The sequence below is a fragment of the Rhinopithecus roxellana genome, chromosome 21 (genome assembly GCF_007565055.1).
Source record: "Rhinopithecus roxellana isolate Shanxi Qingling chromosome 21, ASM756505v1, whole genome shotgun sequence".
NCBI classification, from domain to species: Eukaryota; Metazoa; Chordata; class Mammalia; order Primates; family Cercopithecidae; genus Rhinopithecus; species Rhinopithecus roxellana.
Window position 1 is genome coordinate 3,329,934 of NC_044569.1, and position 23,844 is coordinate 3,353,777.

The 23,844-nt window shown below is 40.4% G+C and overlaps 1 protein-coding gene across 8 annotated transcripts in view; it reads right to left on the minus strand.

Annotated features, from left to right (window-relative positions):
- The window catches only part of OSBPL1A (oxysterol binding protein like 1A), a 234,336-nt gene that overhangs the window by 151,274 nt on the left and 59,218 nt on the right, over positions 1-23,844 (minus strand). For 7 of the 8 annotated variants that reach the window (XR_004055672.1, XM_010383216.2, XM_010383217.2 and 4 more), the window contains 7 exons: positions 17,967-18,052; positions 16,672-16,816; positions 4,162-4,220; positions 4,016-4,060; positions 2,743-2,816; positions 2,565-2,628; positions 62-160 (listed from right to left, as the gene is read on the minus strand). Coding sequence is in view for 7 of the 8 variants with exons in the window: in XM_010383216.2 (XP_010381518.2) it covers positions 62-160; positions 2,565-2,628; positions 2,743-2,816; positions 4,016-4,060; positions 4,162-4,220; positions 16,672-16,816; positions 17,967-18,052 (572 nt within the window). In the remaining variant the exon portion in view is untranslated. Of the gene's footprint in view, positions 1-61; positions 161-2,564; positions 2,629-2,742; positions 2,817-4,015; positions 4,061-4,161; positions 4,221-16,671; positions 16,817-17,966; positions 18,053-19,665; positions 20,267-23,844 lie in introns of those variants that run through there. The other variant, XM_030925862.1, reaches the window with a different exon arrangement.

The following is a 23,844-nucleotide window of genomic DNA, read 5'->3' on the forward strand; positions in this document are numbered from 1 at the left end:
TTCTCCGGGTCTTTAAATGTTCTGTACGTTTTAGGAAAGATACATGAATCCATAAGATTACCTCTCTTGACTGTTGAAGGCTATTCTTAGGAACCCGGAAGCCATGAATGGTGTCATCAAAGCATTTAATAAAGAAGAGGCAGCTATCGGTGGATTTTACCTTGGATATAAAAAAGTCAGTAAGACAACATTCATTCACATAAAAGAGGATCCTAAAATTATCTATACATAAAATTTAAAGTACTCACATGACTTAAGGATACCCAGTTGAACACTTAAATATTGATAGATAAAAATCGGAAAAAAAAAATAGAATACAGTGGGAGTATCAAATGCACTGTAGTTTACGTATATCGGGTCTGGCTTTCAACTTCTTAGTAACTCAACATAAATACTCTGGTTCATCAGGTATGTTGTTTCACTTTTATCCTTTCTTAAGTCTAACTTAATATGCACTTGGGTTATAAAATCGTTTAGCTACCACAGTTCCCATTTTTTATTACCTTTTTGTTTGAGCTGAGTCTAAAATAATCAGCAGTAGATAAGGTTGATAAAGAACGAGAAAAGGGAGAGAGTAAGAAGAATCAGAAATAATTATGGGTTTTAAAATAAAAATTTGGCATGAAAAGGATTTTAAGTCATTTATGCCAGAGGTTGCAAAATGTTTTGTGAAAAATCAGACCTTGGTGATGACCTTGAGCAGTAGGATATAAATAACTCCCACAAGCTTAGCATTCCAATAATGGAACACCAGGCATAAATGGGTTAAGAATGGAAAAAGGTAGATTTCTTCAAGACCCTATCAGAGGCCCCCCCACCTCTGTAGTTGGTGTAAAGGTGTAGCAACAACACCTTTATAGGGCGGAAAACAACTCTAAAACCTGGATACAGAAGAAAAGGCAACCACATGGAGGAACCTGGACCTGAACAAAAGCTGATAGACTCCGACAGGGAGTCACGCTCTCTGGAGGAAAGGGGCCAAGGAGCTGTGGAAGTAAGTTCCCACGCCTCAGGTTTTGCACCTGGGACTAAGCACAGTCCACATGGTGACAGGACAGCAGCAAGGGCACAAGTGGAAACCCCTGTCTTTGGACATTAGTAAAGCAAACCTGGGAATCCATAAGCACTAAAGAGAACAGGGGAATCCCCCAAGGGAAAGAGACAGAGAGGGGGTCCCCAGATTCTGTCTACTACTCACATCTCTGACTCATGAGCCACACACACATGGAAGCAGCTCATATAAACACAGCCTATCTGAACTGAGTCCGGAGCCACTGCCCAAGACACACAGTTCATGATCCAAACCAAGCCAAGGAAAGGACTTGCTGCAACGGACAATACTTAACAGAGAGAAACAACAGGATCCAAAATCTCCAGAACTCAGCATTCATAATATTAAGAGTACCATCCAAAATTACCTGACATTCAGGCTGGGTGTGGTGTCTCATGCCTATAATCCCAGCAATTTGGGAGGCCGACGGAGGAGGATTGCTTGAGGTCAGGAGTTTGAGACCAGCCTAGCCAACATGGCAAAACCCCATCTCTACCAAAAAATACAAAAATTAGCCAGGTATAGTAGCGTTCACCTGCAATCCCAGTTACTCAGAAGGCTGAGGCAGAGAATCGCTTGAACCTGGGAGGTGGAGGTTGCAGTGAGCTGAGATTGTGCCACTGCCCTCCAGCCTGGGTGAGAGAGTGAGACTCCATCTCAAAAAAACAAAAACAAGAACAAAACAAAACAAAACCCAGAATTACCTTACACGTGAAGAAGCATGAAAGTAGAAGACATTCACAAAAGAAAAATCCAATTAAAAGGCAAAAATTGCCAGAATGGGTAATAGGAACTAAAACATATGCTATCTCCAAGAGACAGAAAATAAAGATACAGATAGGCTGAAAGTAAATTGATAGGAAAAAGACACCATGTGAACAGTAAACATAAGAAGGCCAAAGTAGTTACGTTCATATCGGACAAAATAAATTTTAAAACAAAATGTATTACAAGAGATAAAGAGGGCCACAAAACAATAAAAAGATCAATTAATCGAGAAGACAACAATCATAAGTATGTTATCAATAACAGAGAAGGAAATGCAACATTCCACAAGCATAGTTGGACCCTTTCACATCCCTCTTTCAGCAACTGATACAACCACTAGTCAAAACCAAGACACAAAAGATCTGAACGCTATCAACCACCATGACTGAATTAATATTGATAGGACCCTACAACCAACAATAATAGCAAAATACACATTCTTTTCAAGTGCATGTACTAGGATATTTCATAATCAGATAAGCCTGAGTAAATCTGACAAATATTTTTGGACAATCCATCTCTCATTCCATAATACATGGAGATAAATAAAAGTTGACTATATTTTAAAATTTTGTTCAAAATGGAGATGCCACGATGTTACTTGTTCTCAAATAAAAATATATACAAGTGCTTTCTACAGCATTCCATGGAACCCCAAGATTTTACAAGGCTGTATAAATGATTTGGGTCAGTCACTTGAAGAACTGATTTCACAGAGGAGCAAATGATCCATGTTTCAGCCTACCGTGCATACTGCTTGAGTCAGGTGTTTGCATCCCTGGCGATAAATATTATGAACGGCATCAGGCCTTCAAAATAAAGATGAAATTATTAAGACAAAAGGAAAAGAGATAAGTGAAAAATATTAATATTTCAAAATTTATACAGTGAAATTTGTTAAGTGTAAAGATCATAATACTTACTGTTTCCTATACCACGAAAGGACTCCATGCTCTAACACTACCCAGAATAATCTCCAGCCAAAAAATCTTGAACTCTAAGGGAAAAATAACAAAGATTTCCCAAGCTGACACATCTAGATTCAAATAGTTGACTGATAAAAAGTAATTAAGTGATGACAGTCATATTTGAGTCTTTAGACAGTAGTACTGAACATTAAAAAAAAATGATCAAACATGAACTTAGGTACTAAGTGCAGTAATGAAAACATACCACTACAGGGTGACAGGAACAGCAGAAATGCCATACTGATAAGATCAATGATGATTACAGTTTATGGTTCTAACAAAACTGTTCAGGGATTATTTACAGAAAATATACCAGTTGTGGGCTTCAAAGGCAATTTCCTCAAAGTCATGAATGAATGTCTAAAAAAGAAAATTATCCTAAATTTATCTTATACAATATAAGCATACAAATACATAAATAGATAAAGGGATTGCGTGCAAATGCAAAAGAATTATGTGCTCTTCCATGGTTAATTCTAGAAAACAGGATTCTCTAAAATGTAGCAAGTATTAGGACCAGAAGAATTTTATATATGTACCACGTGATAATTCAAATATCAATTTTCTTCTAAGTCTTCCATGATTTGATGTTCATAACAAAAATAATACTGTAATTCTTCGATCTAGCAAGAAAAAAAATGTATTTTCCCCCCATTCCTTTTCATAAGAACTTAGTCACCTAAAAGTGACTCATCAAAACCAAAAAAACACCTAAAAGTGACCATCAACACACAGAAAAGTAACTGCTACAACCAGTGGAAGCCTCTTGAAATCCAATAGTATAAAAGTGGTTTGCCAGGTGCGGTGGCTCACACCTGTAATCCCAGCACTTTGGGAGGCCGAGGCGGGTGGATCACGAGGTCAGGAGTTCAAGACCAGCCTGGCCAAGATGGTGAACACTTGTCTCTACTAAAAATACAAAAACTAGCCGGGCGCGGTGGTGGGCGCCTATAATCCCAGATACTTGGGAGGCTGAGGCAGGAGAACCACTTGAATCCAGGGAGCGGAGGTTGCAGTGAGTACACCACTGCACTCTAGCCTGGGCGACACAGAAAGACTCTGTCTCAAAAACTAAAACTAAACATAAAAAATAAGTGGTTTACATTATAAGATCCAAGAGCGATTAAATCACATATACTTCATAAATGATTTAAAAGTTTTAAACAGAAATAGAGCACCTGAGAATTATTCTTTACAGTTATATAATTAAAAAACCACCCCAACCTACCTTCCAGAGAGGGCCCTCATATCGTTTCAATGCTTTGTAGATGACCTGTCAAAAACATGTTTTCATGAAAAATGCATCTACATATTTCACACATTCAAAATTTTTTTCTAAAAATTATTAGATAAATTTAATTCATTACTCTGTACCTTATTAACAAGAATGTGTTTCATTTCAGCACCCTGGGCAAGGTCAAGAGGTTTCTGATCTGTGTAAAATACAAAGAAAAAAGCCATCAACACCTTAAATGTACTATAACCATCAATGCTGTAACTGCAGCATCTAATATTCCTTCATTTTTCTATTGCCTATATCTTTTTCTTTTCCCCAAAAATTACCTACCAGAGAGAGGTTGCTGACCTCCCTTTTGGTCGCTATTAAGCCAGGAAATCAGATTAACTTCGCAACAAATTATCATGAACTCACAAATTTGTGGCTTAAACAATACAAATTTATTATCTTACAGTTTCAGAGATCAGAAATCTGAAATCCATTTCACTGGGCAGAAATCAACATGTGGACAGAGCTGCATTCCTTCTGGAGGCTCTAAGGGAAACATTTTCCTGCCTTTTCCACTTCTATCAGCCAACTACATGACTTTACATGGGGTCTCTTCCATCTCCAAAGCACATTATTCCAACCTCTGCTGCCAGCATTCTGTTTTCTCTCTCTCTATAGGCCTCCCTCCTATCAGGAGCCTTGTAATTACATAGGTCTACCTGGATAATTCAGGATTTTCCCTCATCTCAAGATACATAACTAATCACAAATTTGGGGTCTACTCTAGCCGACCCCAGCTACACTTCAGCCGCCATGCTGCATCACGGGTAGCAGAGATGGCTCACAAGCTGAGGGTGTGATGGTCCACAATTTAGGACAAAAGAAAACGGTGACAATGGAGAACAAAGCCAGCAAGCTATCAATGTTAATTTTTCCAACCTTATACATGCACATTCCATGTTTTGCCAAACAACAACAAAAACGGAATTTGTCTTATCAAGGTTATTCATTGAGTACTGAAGTGAGCAGGACATTAAATGTAGGATAAAAGGTAAAAAAAAAGAAAAAAAAAGAAAAAACCCACAAATAAATCAAACCATCTCCTAGCCTCAAATAGCTTATTATTAGAGAAACGAAAGCTACCTATGAAAATTCGAACAGTCCTTTCAAAACAACATATCAGTGAGAACTCTGGAACTGTTTATGCAGTAAGGTGATATATTCTATCAGATAACTTTTTAGGCCAGGCGCAGTGGCTCACACCTGTAATCCCAGCACTCTGAGAGGCTAAGGTGGAAGTATGGCTTGAGGCCAGAAGCTTAAGACCAGCCTGGGTAACATAGTGAGACCTTATCTCTACCAAAAAAAAAAAAAAAAAAAATTTAATTAGCCAGGCACGGTGGCATGTGCCTACAGTCCCAGCTACCACTGCACTCCAGACTGGGTGACACAGTGAGACTCTGTCTCTAAAAACAAAAAGGGGTGTGGGGTTGGTTTAAAATACTACTATTTTTATAAATACCAAACACCTGGTGTGTGTTGGCAACTTTTTTTATATGAATATCTCCTAATGAGGGTCTGTTATGTACCGATTACTATTTTAGGCACTGAGGATTCAGCAGTGAGCATAACAGAAAAAATACTGGGGGGCTGGGAAAGCACAAAAGGCCGGGAAAGACAGATGATCAATTGATTTTAAAAGACATAGCAGACAACGAACCACGGTAAGCCCAGACTTGTTTAAATAAATGATTTGACAGAGTGACTGGGATACTACTTTAGATTGGAAAATGAGGGGTTGATCAGGGAAGGCCTCTTTGAGGAAGGGATGTCTATGTCGAAAAGAAGGATCCAGCCTTGTGAAAATACAGGGAAGGACATTCTACCAGAGGGAACAGCTGATGCAAAGGCTCTGAGGTAGGAACAATTCAGCAGGCGAGAGAAAGTCAGAGAGGCACACAGAAGCCACATCACACAAGGGGTTTGTAGGCCAGACTTTCGTAAGCCAGCATAAGGAGTTTGAGTTTTATTCTAAATAGGAAAAAAAGCCACTGAAGGGTTTTAAGTAAGAGTAACATGATCTGACTCATGTTTAAAACTCTATTAAAGTGTTAAAAAATTATAATATTGGCTGGGTGCAGTGGCTTATGCCTATAATCCTAGCACTTTGGGAGGCCAAGGTGGGCGGATCACCTTAGGTCAGGAGTTGGAGACCAGCCTGGCCAACATGATGAAACCCCATCTCTACTAAAAATACAAAAATTAGCAGGGCGTGGTGGCAGGCGCCTGTAATCCCAGCTACTCTGGAGACTGAGGCAGGAGAATCACTTGAACCTGAGAGGCGGAGTTGCAGTGAGCTGAGAATCGTGCCATTGCACTCCAGCCTGGGGGACAAGAGTGAGACTTTGTCTCAAAAATAATAATAATAATAATAATAAAAATAACTGGGAAAATATGAACTTTGGCTGTTTCATGATTTTGATAAATTACTAGATTATTAATAGGATGATGCTATTGTGCTGTTTAATATCCCTATTGAGATAGAAATTAACATACCATACAATTTATTCCCTTAAACTGCACAAATTCAATGGTTTTTATAGGTGCACAGTTTTGCAACTATCACATGCTTGTGGTTTTTCTTAAAGGGTGCCCTTATTTTTTACTAATATCCTGAACTACAGATGTTCCCCAACTTACAACAGTTTGACTTAATGGTTTTTCAACTATCACAGCTCACCACAGCCTTGACCTCTTGGGCTCAAGTGATCCTCTCACCTCAGCCTCCCTAGTAGCTGGAACTACAGGCACGTGTCATCACACCTGACTAATTTTTCTGGTTTTTTTTTTTTTTTTGTAGGAATGGGGTTTCACCAGGTTGGTCTCAAATTCCTAGGCTCAAGCCATCCACCAGCCTCAGCCTCCCAGAGTGCTGGGATTACAGGTGGGAGTTACTGCACCTGGCCTTAAGTGTATTTTCAACTTACAATGGGTCTATGGGGACGTGGCCCCACAGTTAGTTGAGGAGCACTGGGTATGTACAAATAAAATGGCATGGCAGGCCTTCTCTTTCCAGTTCTTCCCAGAATTGGGAAAAGCTGGGTTGACAGGGTATAAAAAAGAAAAACAAATAAATTTTTAAAAAACAAAAAGAAAGAGATGGCATGATGTCTAGAATTGCTTCACAATAATTCAGGGAGTGGGAAGAGATATAGAGTGGCCATTATTGCTAAGTTCTGGAGGAGGGTGATGGGTTCATCAATTAATTACGCTATTTGATTTCTTAAGCTTTGACAATTTCCATGTTTTTTTTTAAAAAGGTCACTCTGGCTGCTGTGTGCAATATGGCTTATAAACATGGGCAAAAGAAATGTAGAGAGGCTAATTACAAAGAGATGGCAATAGTGCAGGTAAAGGATACTGGTGGTTTGGACTAGAAGGTCAGTAGTAAAATGGAGATCATTTTAATATAGAGAGAAGTATGTGGCTTTTCCTTTTTTTTTTGAGACGGAGTCTCGCTCTGTCACCCAAGCTGGAGTGCAGTGGTGCCATCTCGGCTCACTGCAAGCTGCGCCTCCCAGGTTCACGCCATTCTCCTGCCTCAACCTCCTGAGTAGCTGGGACTACAGGCGCCCGCCACTACACCCGGCTTTTTTTTTTTTTTTTTTTTTTTTTTTTTTTTTTTTTAGCAGAGACAGGGTTTCACTGTGTTAGCCAGGATGGTCTCCATCTCCTGACCACGTGATTCACCCGCCTCAGCCTCCCAAAGTGCTGGGATTACAGGCGTGAGCCACCACGCCCAGCCTTGTATGTGGCTTTAAGGTTTATTTTGGAGGAAGATTTATAGAGCTGCTGATGGGGAACCCAGGGCTGGTGATACATTACTTCTTCAGTGGGGAAAAAATCTTTTTAAAACATTAACCAAAAAATGAATACTCAGTTTAGTTTTACTGCCTAGCACATAGGAAAATGTCTTACAAAGGACTGCCAATTTTGTGTTATTTTAATTATACCTACAGGGCACTTTGGAGAAATTATTTCTTTAGGCAGAGAGATAGACAACACTATGATTTCTTTCATAGAATTCTGCCCTGATACCAAAAATAAATTCTGAGCTCCTGCCAACTAGATGAAATTCCAGGCCAGAGACCTCATTTCTGGATTCGATGCCTAAAATGCCTGGCACACAGTAAGAATTCAATAAAATGCTTTTGAACTAAATGAAATAGCCTCCTAGATGGAATCTAGATGGGTTCCATTACCAGTTAAAAAACACACTACCTCTCTTACCAACCACAACAAAATACAGTGAAAAACAGGAATAATGTAGTATTTAAAAGTTTGCATAACAAAGATTTGTCCCTTAATGAGAAAACTCAATAAAGATGCCAATTCTCCTTAAATTAATTTACATAGGATGTCATTTCAATTAAATCCCAATGAAGAGCCTAAGAAAATTATTTTAAATGCCATCTGGAAGAATAAACAGATAAGGATGTCAAAGAAAATCCTTAAAAATGGTAAGGGGAAATCTCACACATTAAAACATTATAATCATCAAAAGTGCAATACTATCTAAAAAACTTTTTTTTTTTAAATGCACTACTGTCAAAAGAAGAGACAGATGAGTGAATGAAAAACAATAAAAAATACACAAAGAGGCCGGGCACCGTGGCTCATGCCTGTAATCCCAGCACTTTGGGAGGCTGAGGTAGGTGGATTGCTTGATACCAGGAGTTCGAGACCCGCCCAGCAAACATGACGAAACCCCATTTCTACTAAAATTACAAAAATTAGCCAGGTGCAGTGGCGCATGCCTGTAGTCCCAGCTACTCAAGAGGCTGAGGTGCGAGCATTGCTTGAACCTCGGAGGCAGAGGTTGCAGTGAGCCAAGATCACACCACTGCACTCCATCCTGGGCGATAGAGCAAGACTATCTATTTAAAAAAAAAAAAAAGAGGCCGCGCACAGTAGCTCATGCCTGTAATCCTAGCACTTTGGGAGGCCGAGGCAGGCGGATCATGAGGTCAAGAGATTGAGACACCATCCTGGCCAACATGGTGAAACCCCATCTCTACTAAAAATATGAAAATTAGCTGGGTGTGGTGGTGCGCACCTGTAATCCCAGCCATTCGGGAGGCTGAGGCAGGAGAATTGCTTGAAGCCAGGAGGTGGACGCTGCAGTGAGCCAAGATCATGCCACTGCACTCCAACCTGGGCAACAGAGCAAGACTCTGTCTCAAAAAAAAAAAAAAAAAGAAAAGAAAAGAAAGAAAAGGAATTCTTAGAATGTATGAGAAAGGCATGACAAAATAATGGAAAAGGAAAGATTACTTGATAAAGGGTATAAAGGTAAGGGATTGACAAGTTGAGACTCCCACATCCTAACACACACTCACATTCACTTTCCTGCTCAAAGCCCTCTAACCACACTCACACACCACCAAGCTCCTGCTCACAGCCAACCAGGGCCTGGGCCTCTCGCAGCTCTGATGCTATCCACTCTTCTCCAGCTCACCCTGCTCTGGGCACACTGGCAGCTTTCCTTTTCCTCAGTGTGCCACGTGTTCTACTCCAGAGCTTTTACACTGGCTTTCTGTTTTCCTTGAACGCTCTTCTGCCAGAAATCCTCAGGGCTCACTCCTGCACTCAACTCAGCTGTTTGCTCAAAGTTGCTTAGAGAGCGCTTCCTTTATATCCCTTCTAAGATACCCCCCACCCTACCATCACTCTCTAGCCCCTTCAACCTATTTTATTTTCCTGCACCTCACGGCCTGACAGCACATATGCATTTATTTGTTGTCTATCTCCTCCCACCAGAATATGAGCTCAAGAGCATGGAGACTGTTGGGCTCTGTTCACTGCTGGGCCTCCAGCACCTAGGACAGTTCTTGGCACACAGTGGAGGCGCAGCATTGCTGAATGAATGAATGTGATTAAACTGGGAGGAAAAAGAATTAAACATTTACCAAATCTCTACCTAAGCTCAGAAGTCTTAGAAGAAATCAAAGAGATGCATTAACCAATTTGATTAAAAATTTTAAATATTCTTGCTTTTATTTTTTAATTTTAATTTTAATTTTTTTTTCAGAGATGGGTCTCGCTGTGCTGCCCAGCCCACAAACTCCTGGGCTCAAGCAATCTTCCTGCCTTGGCCTCCCCAAAGTGCTGGGATTACAGGCATGAGCCACCATAGCCAGCCCCTTGTTTTTTAAAAAAGAAAAGAAAAAAAAAAAGACTAGGACATTTTCACTGTAAAAAAAAAAAAAAAAATACAGAATTGTTCTTATCACTAGACTTTTGAGTGAAAAAATTATGTTATATCCTCATGAAGTACTGGGGACAATGTGGAAAAGCTGCTGATGCTTCATAAAAGCGGAATTTTAATAGGCCAACTCTATTTACAACCTGTCAACTAAAATGAAGAGACACTTTCTGAGGTGTCTACCAGTCCTCTTCCATTCACCCCTCTCTGTCCCTATCCACATTCCCAGGAGGAGGCCCTAGCAGCCATCTCTGTACCACATGTCCTGCCCCTAAAGTCCCAAGTGGCCACACTAGGCACAGACGTCTGACACAAGCAGGTACTAACACATTATCTCCCACTGAAATGTAACAATGAGGTTGAGAGATTGTGATCTCCTAAGTGGAGTCACAGGGCAGCCATCTTCCATTATGTATACTGGAAAATAAAACAGCTGGTCTGCTAGAAGACATGGTCAGACCACGCAGTGAGAGACAGACACACACAAGGCAGCCATCTTGGTTCCTAACAGTTTTCTGGTTCCCAGTTCCATCCCATCTGATGCCTAATGCCATTTCCCTCTTTGGAATATCATGAAATGCCTGTGTATTCGTCTATGAGTAATATATAACTTGTATTTTGCTTATATTCTTAAGGTAGTATCTATTATTTAAAACTTTAAGAGAAATATGTTACTATGGAACATTAACAACTAAAACTAAAACAGGAACAACTAAAAACTAAATCTTTGGATGTTTGGATTAGAAGTGATTATATACTTTTCTACTGTTTTTGTTTTCCTCATTGCAACTATAACAAGCATTAGTTATACAATTTTTTAAAAATGTTCTAAAATAGACCTGAAAATAGATTAGAAGGATGCCCAAGTAACTGTGACTATGCTTTGGTAATTTCTGTTTTTTTCTTTTTTTTCTATTTTTGAAGATTTCTATAATGCAAACGTTGCTCTTATGGTGTTTTCTTTTTTCTTTTTTCTTTTTTTTTTTTTGGAAACAGAGTCTTGCTCTGTCACCCACGCTAGAGTGCAGTGGCACAATCTTGGCTCACTTCAACCTCCACCTCCCAGGTTCAAGCAATTCTCCTGCCACAGACTCCTAAGTAACTGGGATTACACGCGTGCTCCACCATGCCTGGCTAATTTTGTATTTTTAGTAAAGACAAGGTTTTACCATGTTGGCCTCGAACTCCTGACCTCAAGTGATCTTGGCCTGCCAAAATGCTGGGATTACAGGGGTGAACCACTGCACCCAGGCTTTGATTGATTGATTTTTAAATTTTTTTTAAGAGGGAGTCGCACTCTGTCACTCAGACTGGAGTGCAGTGGCATGATCTCGGCTTACTGCAACCTCCGTCTCCTGGGTTCAAGTGATTCTTCTGCCTCAGCCTCCCAAGTAGCTGGAACTACAGGCACCTGCCACCACACCCGGCTAATTTTTATATTTTAGTAGAGACAGGGTTTCATCATGTTGGTCAGGCTGGTCTCGAACTCCTGACCTCAAATGATCCGCCCACCTCAGCCTCCCAAAGTACTGGGATTACAGGCTTCAGCTACCGTGCCTGGTCTGATTTTTTAAAATTATTCTCTTCCAGAAGATGCCATTCTGACTTCTGTCAAAAAAAATTTAATAGCTTTAACAGGAATGTTCAACTTTGGTTACTAATATAAACTATAGAGTAAATATACTTTTGAATACCAATAGTAACTTTTCAATATTTACAAGGGAAGTTTTTTTTCCATTTAGACTGGTATTTGTATGGAACTATATTAATTCTTATTTCATTTGGACTCTTCTGCATCTACATTTTTGAAGGAAAAATCATTATAAAATGCCACACAGAAAAACTGCTCAAGTCTTTGGCAAACTGGTAAAGACACTAGAAATCACACTTGTTGTTGTTGTTGAGATGGAGTCTCACTCTGTCGCCCAGGCTGGAGTGCAGTGACACCTCACTGCAACCTTCACCTCCCGGGTTTAAGCAATTCTTCTGCCTCAGCCTCCCAAGTAGCTGGGACCACCAGGCATGTGCCACCACGCCTGGCTAATCTTTCGTATTTTTTTTTTTTTTTTTTTTTTTTTTTTTTAGCAGAAACGGGGTTTCACCGTGTTAGCCAGGATGGTCTCGATCTCCTGACCTCGTGATCCGCCCACCTCGGCCTCCCAAAGTGCTGGGATTACAGGTGTGAGCCGCTGCACCTGGCCAAAATCTCACTTTGACGTCAATTTTTGCTTTTGTAACTCCTAGTTTATCCTTTTCCATTGACTGCCTTCACACCTCTGTCGAAAATTAAATCACCGTACTTACATGGGTTGATTTCTGAATTCTCTCCAGCTCCACAAACCTGTATCGGTCTTAGGGATACAGACAAAGGTTCTCTGGGGAAGCAGAGTTTGAGCTAGCTCTTAAAGCAAGACTAGGGTTTACCAGATGGACAAGAAAGACAAGCGCACTTCTGGCAGAGAATAGTATGTGCAAGGTGAGGACAACGCAGTGAACCAGAGAGCCTCTGGGACAGCTTGCTATGTGTAGAGCTACACTGTCCAATATGGTGGACAGTAATCACATGCGGCTACCCAGTGCCTGAAATGTGGCTAGTCCACACTGAGATGTGCTGTAAGCGCAGAAACACACACCAGATTTCAAAGACTTAATATCAAAAAAAGAATGTAAGATCTCACTGATAATTATTGTTTACCGATTATATGTTGAAATGGCATTGTGGATATGTTACTTTAAATAAAACACATAATTACAATTAATTTCACCTTTTTTCACTTTTAACACGGCTGCTAGAAACCTAAAATTACATGTGACTCCTGTCATATTTCTATTAGACAGTGAGAGTCTCGAGCATAACAGCCAGTCAAGCAGGGGATCTCTAACCAATTTTCTTTCTCCTTTCCACTTCTACTGATGTCAGTAAAGCTCAGGTCCTAGCTAGACATAGTGGCATGCATCTGTGGTCCCAGCTACTTAGGAGGCTGAGGCAAAAAGGTCACTTGAGCTCAGAGTTTGAGGCTGCAGTGAGCGAAGATCGCACCACTGCACTCCAGCCTGAGCAAAAGGGTGAGACCCCATCTCTAAGGAGAAAATTTTTAAAAGAGATTGGGCGCAGTGGGTCCCACCTATAATCCTAGCACTTTGGGAAGCTGAGGCGGGCGGGTCACCTGAGGTCAGGAATTCGAGAGCCTGGCCAACATGGCAAAACCTCATCTCTACTAAAAATAAAAAATTAGCCGGGTGTGGTGGCGCATGCCTGTAATCCCAGATTCTCAGGAGGCTGAGGCAGGAGAATCACTTGAACCCAGGAGGCGGAGGTTGCAATGAGTCGAGATCGCATCACTGCACTCCAACCTGGGTGACAGAGTGAAACTCTGTCCAAAAAAAAAGAACAGTATGCCCTGCTAGCCTTATGTAATACAAATCAAGACACTGAGTTGTCCATGGATATAACATACCAGTTAATTTTAATTACATATAAAATATATATTAACTGAATATATAAAATTAAACATAGGTACACCGGCCTGCCTTGCGATGAAGGCTAATGATTTATAACTATAGCATATGGTTCATATTCACCTTTGCTTCCACAAATATCATTGTATAAAAAAAGTCTCTAAACTTCAAAACTCAAATTCACCAAGGAAAGCATCTTCTAAATCTTACTGTGGTAAGCTCATTTTTTAGACTGTTATTCTACATAAGGCACTCGACTTGACAGCTCCTATAATAACATTATAAATTTTAAGTTGAATGTGTTTTTTTATCTTAAACTGTTGTGATGGCAAAACTATTTTCCTCAAAGCTGATTGGTTATGCAGGTCTATGACAATACTTAAATGTAACCTGGCTATGCCAAGTTTAAGACACCTTTTTATCCTGAGGCTTTTTGGTACTGACCATGATATCTGCTTGAAGAATTTTGTTTTATTATTAAGAAATAAATGTGTCTTACTCCTTGAAAAAAAAAAAGTTCACGTCCTAATCAACTCTCACCCAAGACCATTTCAATGGCCCTACTGTACAAGTATAACCTGCATTTTGGGATGACCTCTGACTGCTCCCCTGGATGCAGCAAACTGGGGATTTCGCCCATACCTGACTTGCATTTTTCACCTTAACCTTTTCTGATAATCTTCCCTCAGCTCAGAACACCCTTTCCCAAACTCCTGCTTATCAAAATCTTACTAGATTATAATGGTATTATTATTAACTACCATTATTATCAAGACAAAAAGGCTCAAGATAAAAAGACAATAACGGTAATGAAGGTAAAAAGTAAAGTATTTAAAGATAAACACTTTTTTTTTTTTTGAGACAGAGTTTCGCTCTTGTTGCCCAGGCTGGAGTGCAATGGCACGATCTCAGCTCACTGCAACATCTGCCTCCCAGGTTCAAGCAATTCTCCTGCCTCAGCCTCCTGAGTAGCTGGGACAACAGGCATATGCCACCACGTGTCACCACTTGAACTCCTGACCTCAGGTGATCCACCCACCTTGGCCTCCCAAAGTGCTGGGATTACAGGCGTGACCCACGGCACCCAGCTCCTAGAAATGAAAACATTTTTTAAATCCTACTAGGACTTCAGGATCTGTATCAAGTACCTATTCCTTTAAGAAACTATTTCTTTTCTTTGTTTTTTTTTTTGAGACAGAGTCTCGCTCTGTTGCCAGGCTGGAGTGCAATGGTGCGATCTCGCCTCACTGCAACCTCCGCCTCCTGGGTTCAAGCAATTCTCCTGCCTCAGCCTCCCCAGTAACTGGGACTACAGGCACGTGCCACCACGCCTGGCTAATTTTTGTATTTTTAGTAGAGACGGGGTTTCACCATGTTGACCAGGATAGTCTTGGTCTCTTGACCTCGTGATCCACCAGCCTCGGCCTCCCAAAGTGCTGGGATTATAGGCTTGAGCCACCGCATACGGCCTGTTAAACTATTTCTAATGACTCCAAACCTTCAACAAACATGCAGCCCTTCCCAGGTGTTACATGCTATGCATTACTCCAGGTGCTGGGTGAACCAGACAATGAAGTATGAGGCCTGCCCTTAGGAGTTCAGTGTCACGGGAGACAGAAACATAAGCCAACAACTACCATGGAGTGTGATTTAGGCTCTGATGGAGGTGAACACAGGGTCCTGTGGGACCCCTGACAAGGCCTAACCCAGGCTGGTAGCAGGCAGCAGGATGCATCCTAAAAAGTGATGTGAAAAGGCCCTGATGGCATGTTCCTCTTTAAATATCCAAGACACCTTTTACAGCTTCTTTTCTGGCTTCTGATTCTGTCTTTCAAATTGTCCCACACGTACGGTCAATCCTCATTATTTATGTATTCCATGTTTGCATATTTGCCTATTGCTAAAATTCACTTGTAACCCCAAGGTCAATATTCACTGCAGGTTCTCAGTCACTCACAAACATGCCCAGAGTGGTGAAAATGTGGGTTGCCCAGTGCTCATTTTCCCAGCTAAGGTAGAAGAAGGTGATGCCTGGCCTTCTTGTTTCATTCTAGAAGCTCTCCTACTATAAGCAAATGTCCTCGTCATGGTCTATTTAGGGTCACACTTTCCACCCTTTGTGCTTTTGTTGGTGACTTTGCTGTTTAAAATGGCCAGGCACGGTGCCAAGTGGCCAGGCACAGTAGCTTACACCTGTAATCCCAGCACTTTGGGAAGCTGAGGCGGGCAGATCATTTGAGGTCAGGAGTTGGAGACCAGCCTGGCCAACATGGTGAAACCCCATCTCTACTAAAAACACAAAAAAATCAGCCGGGCATGGTGTACTACAGGTACATGCCTGCAGTCCCAGCTACTCGGGAGGCTGAGGCAGGAGAATCACTTGAACGCAGAAGGAGGAGGTTACAGTGAGCTGAGATGGTGCCACTGCACTCTAGCCTGGGCAACAGAGAGAGACTCTGTCTCAACAACAACAACAACAACAACAACAACAACAAAAATGGTCCCAAGCATTGTGCTGAAGTGCAGTCTAATGTACCTCAGTGGAAAAGGCTGTGATGTGCCTTATGAAGAAAACTTTACTCAAGTGTGAGCTATGATGCTGTTGGCTATGAGTTCAATGTGAATGAGTCAACAACATGTATTAAATAGAAACAGCAAAAAATCCACAAAAAACCATAAGGTTTCATAATGATAAATTCATGAAAATGTTGAGACCTAGGCTTGCAGGAACCTAATCCTGTATTTTCCTCTAGGAACAACAGTTCAGCGTTCCCTAATTCAGTGCTGGTGGCAACTCTATAGAATACAGATACTGCAAATAACAAACCATACATTTTAACAAAGGCTGGATACTGAAACAGAACAATTTTATATAGCACTGACTTCATTTTATAGTTTCAAAATGGCCAACAGTGGTTTTCACCAACATGCTTACCATTTTTGTTCTTCAGATTAGGGTCTGCTCCACTTCTTAGAAGCTTTAAGGCACATTGTTTATGGGCCCGGTAAGCTGCACAATGCAAGGGTGTATTTCCTAACTGATCCGAACAGTTAACATCAGGAGGATTGGGCCTGTTGAGCTAACAATAAAAAAATGCAATGCAGCATTATATATCAAAGATAGACTTTCTCTCATAATTCACAGGAAGGTATATCAGCAGAGCCTGAAGAATAGCCAAGCTCCTTGGCATCTAGGCTGTTAGTGGTTTCTTGCTCACTAAACCAGCCAACCCTGCCACTCCTATGCTTATTCTGAGATGCCCTGAGATGGCTCTCAGGTCTGTGTCCAGCTCTGACACCCCCCTGACAACAGACACTCTGCACTGTGCCAGCGCCATCTCGCACACCTCGGACACTAAGATTTCACAATGATTTACTTGCCCCTACCAGCCTTGTAATTCACACTTGTGACAGCAGAATCAGTCTGCCAGTCTTTCAGAGGAGTTAAAACCATAAATGTTAAATGTGTAAATGTCAAGGTTCTACTGAATTTGTTGTTCCCAACTTATTGCTTTAGAAGCTTCTTTATATAGCTTCCATTTCACAAAATTTAAAAACTGCTTTAGGCACTATACTTAGAAACCAAAGAGGCCTTTTCAAATGAGCTGAAATAACTTTAAAGCAAATGGCAGTGCTTCAGTCATGAATTCAGAACAAATTTAGAGTTTCATGTTTAATGAGACTGTGAAGGAATGGAAACTCAAAAGTAGGTCTTCTGAGGGGGGGCGGGGAACAGGCAAACGTTTCAGTCTAATGTGGTATAAGTATTCCAAAATATTGTCCCTTCTTTGCATAGTACCTTCCAGAAGTGTAGCATTCCTCCCAGAAACTACTGCTGATCAAAACTAGAAAGACTTATTCCTTTACAGGGTCCCATTTATTATGTTTCAATTGGCTTAATCACAAAATGTATATAATATATATATAAAAGTTGTCCTTACATTAACTATTTACCATGAAAAATCAGATTCTTATCCATCAGGTTTTCAGGGGGATTGGGATGGGTATAAATCAGAAATCCAGGAAAATATCACCATTTAAAATGTGTCCTGCTTCAACTATCACCATGCTGAGTGTTTTTAGATATTTAAGAACTTTGGTTCTATTATTATGATCTCTGGAGTTCCTGGTTCCACAATTCAACTAAATTATGTACTTAACATTAAGTAAAAATTTTCCTGAAGTATAAAGAAAGACTGCTTTTTGTCTTTTGGGGTTTTTTTGTTTTACCAGAGCTGTGAGTTCTGTTGTTTTGCCTTCTCTTGCTGCTGCTAAAAGTAATTCTTCAAGCTTTCTTTGTTGAGTCCTTTCTACAGCTGCAAAAGAAAAGTACTTATTATCCACTGCTAGTCAGGATCAAATTACAAATTCATTATAAAGAATAAAGTGATCATGATGAGAAAAACCAAAATGTTTTGGATTGTAATTCAAATGCAGTTAAAATGTATTGTTATTACAAGTCGGATTACAGAGTTCTATTTATTTCAGGTTTGGATGAATTTGGGTTTTTAATTCAGAAGTCTTTAAGTATTTTACTCACTAACAATCACCATCAAAACTAATTATGGATTACTTTTATGTACTGAAATACTATTAAATATGTGCCTTGGAAAGGTAGATAAGTGGGGTTCATAGCTTCTAGAACCTTAGACTGTGAAAAATAACAAGAAATAGCACTGATAGACATACACATCATATAAATATATGCAGACATATCAATTTATTTATAAATTGCCACATAAAAATATAAAATTTATGTATGTATGTATGTATATATGTTGAGAAAGTCATCTGTCCGTAACTTACTTTAGCCAGGATGACCTGAAAAACCTTTTATAGTTCCTCCTTTGCAGCCTCTGCACAGGACACTGTAGATGTATATTTAGTGGGATCACCAAGCCTGTCACCCTGTCACCCAGGCTGGAGTGCAGTGGCACAATCATAGCTCATTGCAGCTTCAAACTCCTGGGCTCACATGATTCTCCTGCCTCAGCCTCCCAAGTAGCTGGGACCACAGGTGTGCACCACCATACCTGGCGAATAATTTTATTTTTTGTAGAGACGGGGTTCTTACTTGTTGCCCAGACTGGTCTCAAACTCCTGGCCTCAAGCAATTTTCCTGCATCGACTTTTCAAAGCACTGAGAGTATAGGCATGAGCTGCCTTGCCTATTTTTATATCTTTAACAAATACTTTAGCACTTACTACATGCCAAGTGCTATTCAAAGCTCCTTAAAAATACTAACTCATAAAATCCTCATTAACTACTCTGAGGTAGGTGTTGTTATTATATTGATTTTTACAGACAAAGGAACTGAGGCACCAAGAAGTTATGGAATTTAACCAAGGTTGTACAACCAGAAGTGGAGGAGCTGGGATTTGAACTCGAGCAGGCTAGTTCTAGAGTCCGTGCTCTTATCACTACGCTTTCTCTGAAGTCATACTTACAGCAAAAGAGCAACTGGTAATCTGACTTGTGTAAGAGTCTGGAATATGTAAGTAAGATCTAATTTCTGCTAGATTCAGATCTATCTGAATTCTATTTTGATTTATAGAAAGGAAGTGCTTTCAGAGAAAGGCTGGGTGATCCCACTAAATATACGTCTACAATGTCCTGTGCAGAGGCTGCAAAGGAGGAACTATAAAAGGTTTTTCAGGTCATCCTGGCTAAAGTCAAGTCAATGGATAGAGAAGCAGGTGGGGGAGCCAGGTGACTGGGGAAATAGATGAACATTCGTTAACAGTAATCACTATGTGCTAAATGCTGTTTAAGAGTCTACACGTACCATTGCATTTAAACTACAGGGAACACATATATTGAATCCAGGAATTACTGAAACTAGTTTACCTTTGTCTTAAGAAATGACTAACATTGCTATATACCATCATCTTCTTTTCCCACATTTTTATTTCCACACCCAGACTCTACCTCAGAAGACAGCCAAGTCTCTCTGTAGACTGTCCATGGCTTCTGCTGAGCCAAGCCTCTCCGTAGACTGTGCATGGCTTCTGCTGAGCCAAGTCTCTCAGTAGACCGTCCATGGCTTCTCCTGAGCCAAGCCTCTCCGTAGACTGTCCATGGCTTCTGCTGAGCCAAGCCTCTCTGTAGGCTGTGTATGGCTTCCGCTGAGCCAAGCCTCTCCATAGACTGTCCATGGCTATTGCTGAGCCAAGCCTCTCTGTAGACTGTCCATGGCTTCTGCTGAGCCAAGCCTCTCTGTAGGCTGTGTATGGCTTCCGCTGAGCCAAGCCTCTCCATAGACTGTCCATGGCTATTGCTGAGCCAAGCCTCTCTGTAGACTGTCCATGGCTTCTGCTGAGCCAAGCCTCTCTGTAGACTGTGTATGGCTTCCGCTGAGCCAAGCCTCTCCATAGACTGTCCATGGCTATTGCTGAGCCAAGCCTCTCTGTAGACTGTGCATGGCTTCTGCTGAGCCAAGCCTCTCCATAGACTGTCCATGGCTTCTGCTGAGCCAAGCCTCTCTGTAGACTGTCCATGGCTATTGCTGAGCCAAGCCTCTCTGTAGACTGTCCATGGCTATTGCTGAGCCAAGCCTCTCCATAGACTGTCCATGGCTATTGCTGAGCCAAGCCTCTCCGTAGACTGTGCATGGCTTCTGCTGAGCCAAGTCTCTCAGTAGACTGTCCATGGCTTCTGCTGAGCCAAGCCTCTCCGTAGACTGTCCATGGCTTCTGCTGAGCCAAGCCTCTCTGTAGACTGTCCATGGCTATTGCTGAGCCAAGCCTCTCTGTAGACTGTCCATGGCTATTGCTGAGCCAAGCCTCTCCATAGACTGTCCATGGCTATTGCTGAGCCAAGCCTCTCTGTAGACTGTGCATGGCTTCTGCTGAGCCAAGTCTCTCAGTAGACTGTCCATGGCTTCTGCTGAGCCAAGCCTCTCCGTAGACTGTCCATGGCTTCTGCTGAGCCAAGCCTCTCTGTAGACTGTGCATGGCTTCTGCTGAGCCAAGCCTCTCCGTAGACTGTCCATGGCTTCTGCTGAGCCAAGCCTCTCCATAGACTGTCCATGGCTATTGCTGAGCCAAGCCTCTCTGTAGACTGTGCATGGCTTCTGCTGAGCCAAGCCTCTCCATAGACTGTCCATGGCTATTGCTGAGCCAAGCCTCTCCATAGACTGTCCATGGCTATTGCTGAGCCAAGCCTCTCTGTAGACTGTGCATGGCTTCTGCGGCTGGAATGCACTATCTTCCATCTTTCCTCCCACTGGTTCTACAGCTGCTGAACTAGGAATTCTTTGAGAACAGTGACATCTCTTATACCTCTCGTACATCCCTCCACCACTGCATGTATCACCCTGACCTGTAATTTATCCCTCTGTAATCTTGAAGCCAGGTACTTGGTCTTTTTTTGTATGGTTTTGTTTTGTTTTTGTTTTTGTTTGAGACGGAGTCTCACTCTGTCGCACAGGCTGGAGTGCAGTGGTGCGATCTCGGCTCACTGCAAGCTCCGCCTCCCGGGTTCACGCCATTCTCCTGCCTCAGCCTCCGGAGTAGCTGGGACTACAGGCACCTGCCACCACGCCTGGCTAATTTTTTTTTTTTTTTGTATTTTTAGTAGAGAGGGGCTTTCACCATGTTAGCCAGGATGGTCTCGATCTCCTGACCTCGTGATCCACCTACCTCAGCCTCCCAAAGTGCTAGGATTACAGGCATGAGCCACCGCGCCCGGCCAGGTACTTGTTCTTATCTGTGTAACCAAAGCATTTATGACAGAGTCTGGCACAATGCATAGTTGGTCAATAAATATGCGTTGAATATTCAAATAATGCTTAATATTTGTCCCAGGTTTTAGGGAAGGAAAAGAAAAGATACCCTATTGTTTCTTTCTAGGTTGTTTAGGCTCATAAGTGAAGGAAAATGGCAGGAATTTGGAGTTGCAAATACTATATATGTTCTTAGATTATGTTCCTGTCCTGTATTCTTTCAGGACACTGAAACAAAACTGCTGATTACATCAATGAAAAGCAAATATTCTAGTCTGGGTGGTCAGGCTTCTAGAATGCTTACAATGTTCTCCTTGTAGACGTGGATGCTGTTTACAGAGATGTACTCCACAGAAACAGTTCTAAAGGAGCTATACATTCATGATGTGAACTTTTCTGCATATACTTTATATCTCAATATTCTTAAAGCAAATGCTACAGATCCAAAAAATATTTGTCCTATAAGATTTAAATTTAGTATCACTGTCTTTCTTTTCCATCAGAATCAAGTAAATAAGGATCTTATAAGTCACAAAGTCTACCACTGTCCTGACTGATGCTTACATACATGCAGAGAATAGGCTGAATAGTAGTACACTTGAAATGCAGGAGAGCACCTGGAAAATATCTTTCATTCATGATAGCAAATCATTACTTTGCAACCACTAATCAATGATTAGGGCAAATATTATCAATGAATGCTAAAACCACTGAGTAGAAGTTTATTGGTAAATAGGGTATTTCCATTGTCTCAATTTTTCTCCCTGGAGGTCATTTATTAATTACAAAGGGAAAAGATGCCTTTACAGTGGACCACAAAGTGATCAGAGTTAACATCACTGATAATGAAACAAAGTGACACTATGTGCCTCCTAATAGGATGCACTGGCATGGGATATAAACTCACCTACATAATGTTTCTGACAGAAATACATATCCTGAATCTAATCACAAGAGAAAAAACAAAATCAAGGGCCATTCTACAAATAATTCCACAACCGCTTTCCTCTTCAGAAAGGTCAATATCGGCCAGGTGGCAAGGCTCACACCTGTTAACTCCAATACTCTAGGAGGCCAAATTAAGAGAATCACTTGAGGCCAGGAGCTCCAGACCAGCCTGGGCAATATATTGAGGCCTTGTTTCTATAAAAACAAAACAAAATAAAATAAAATAAAAATAAAATAAAGTAATTTTAGTGCTTACCTAATAAATCTTGAATGGTTATTTAATAAATTATTAGATGGGTGATGTGTTTCAAAAGATATTTGCTATTTTTTGAAGAAATAAGGATTTGCAGTCATTAAACAAAACTAAACAATCAAATGTTCTGTATTAGGAATCTTAAGTATGGCTTTTTGTTTGTCATTATTTTTGCCCTTAAAATTTTAACTCATCAAGTGAAGATTCAAAAACAAATTTTAGAAAATGTAGAATAGTACTGATTCTGTTCCTGTGACAGAATCTCAGTGGAGTTTTTTTGCAAAACTAATATGGATTTAATCTGATGTTATTATTTCTTAAATTTTTGATTTTGTTGGGTACCATTTATATGATTGTATAAGCATTCACTCTTTAGTAGCATTTTTTGTTTTTCAGACAAGCTGAAGTGGTTTTATTAAGATTTAGTAATACTTAAATAACAACCTTCTCTGCTATTTTTTTTTTTTAATCTAGAATTTTGACCATTTTGACTTTTTAAATGTCTGGCATCTTTACCAAGTAAACTTGGAAGGTCTGTTACTGGTGGAACAGGTTGAGGAGACAGTAGGAATTTGTAAAAAGTCATTTGATTGATAATAAACACTACAAATACTATGTGTTATTTATAAAATCATAAATAATACTTTTGTCAAACTCCAAAATTTGTATATACTTCCAGACCATAAGAGTTGATAGTATTATTTATGACTTTGTAGATTAAGTTATTTATGTATGAAACAAAGCTGGAAAATACATTGTGAAGGGATCGTGTTTACAGAGGACTTCTTTAATGTGTCACATTTTAAAAATATAAACATATTTTTAATGCACACTTAAGTAATATTTAAGAAACTAAACAAAATAATGATACAATTGCAGTGTTGTGCTTGTTGTCGGTGACAAAAATAAAACCATTTTGGTGGTAAAAAAAATAAATAAATAAAATAAATAAATAAATAAATAAATAAATAAATAAATAAATAAATAAAATAAAGTAATAACATGACAAAACATAACATAAGCCAGGCATGGTGGTGCATGCCTATAGTCCTAACTAATCGGGAGGCTGAGGCAGGAGGATCACTTGAGCCCATGAATTCAAGGCTTCAGTGAGCTATGATCACACCACTGCACTCCAGCCTGGGTGACAGAGTGAAACTCTGTCTCAAAAAAAAAAAAAAAA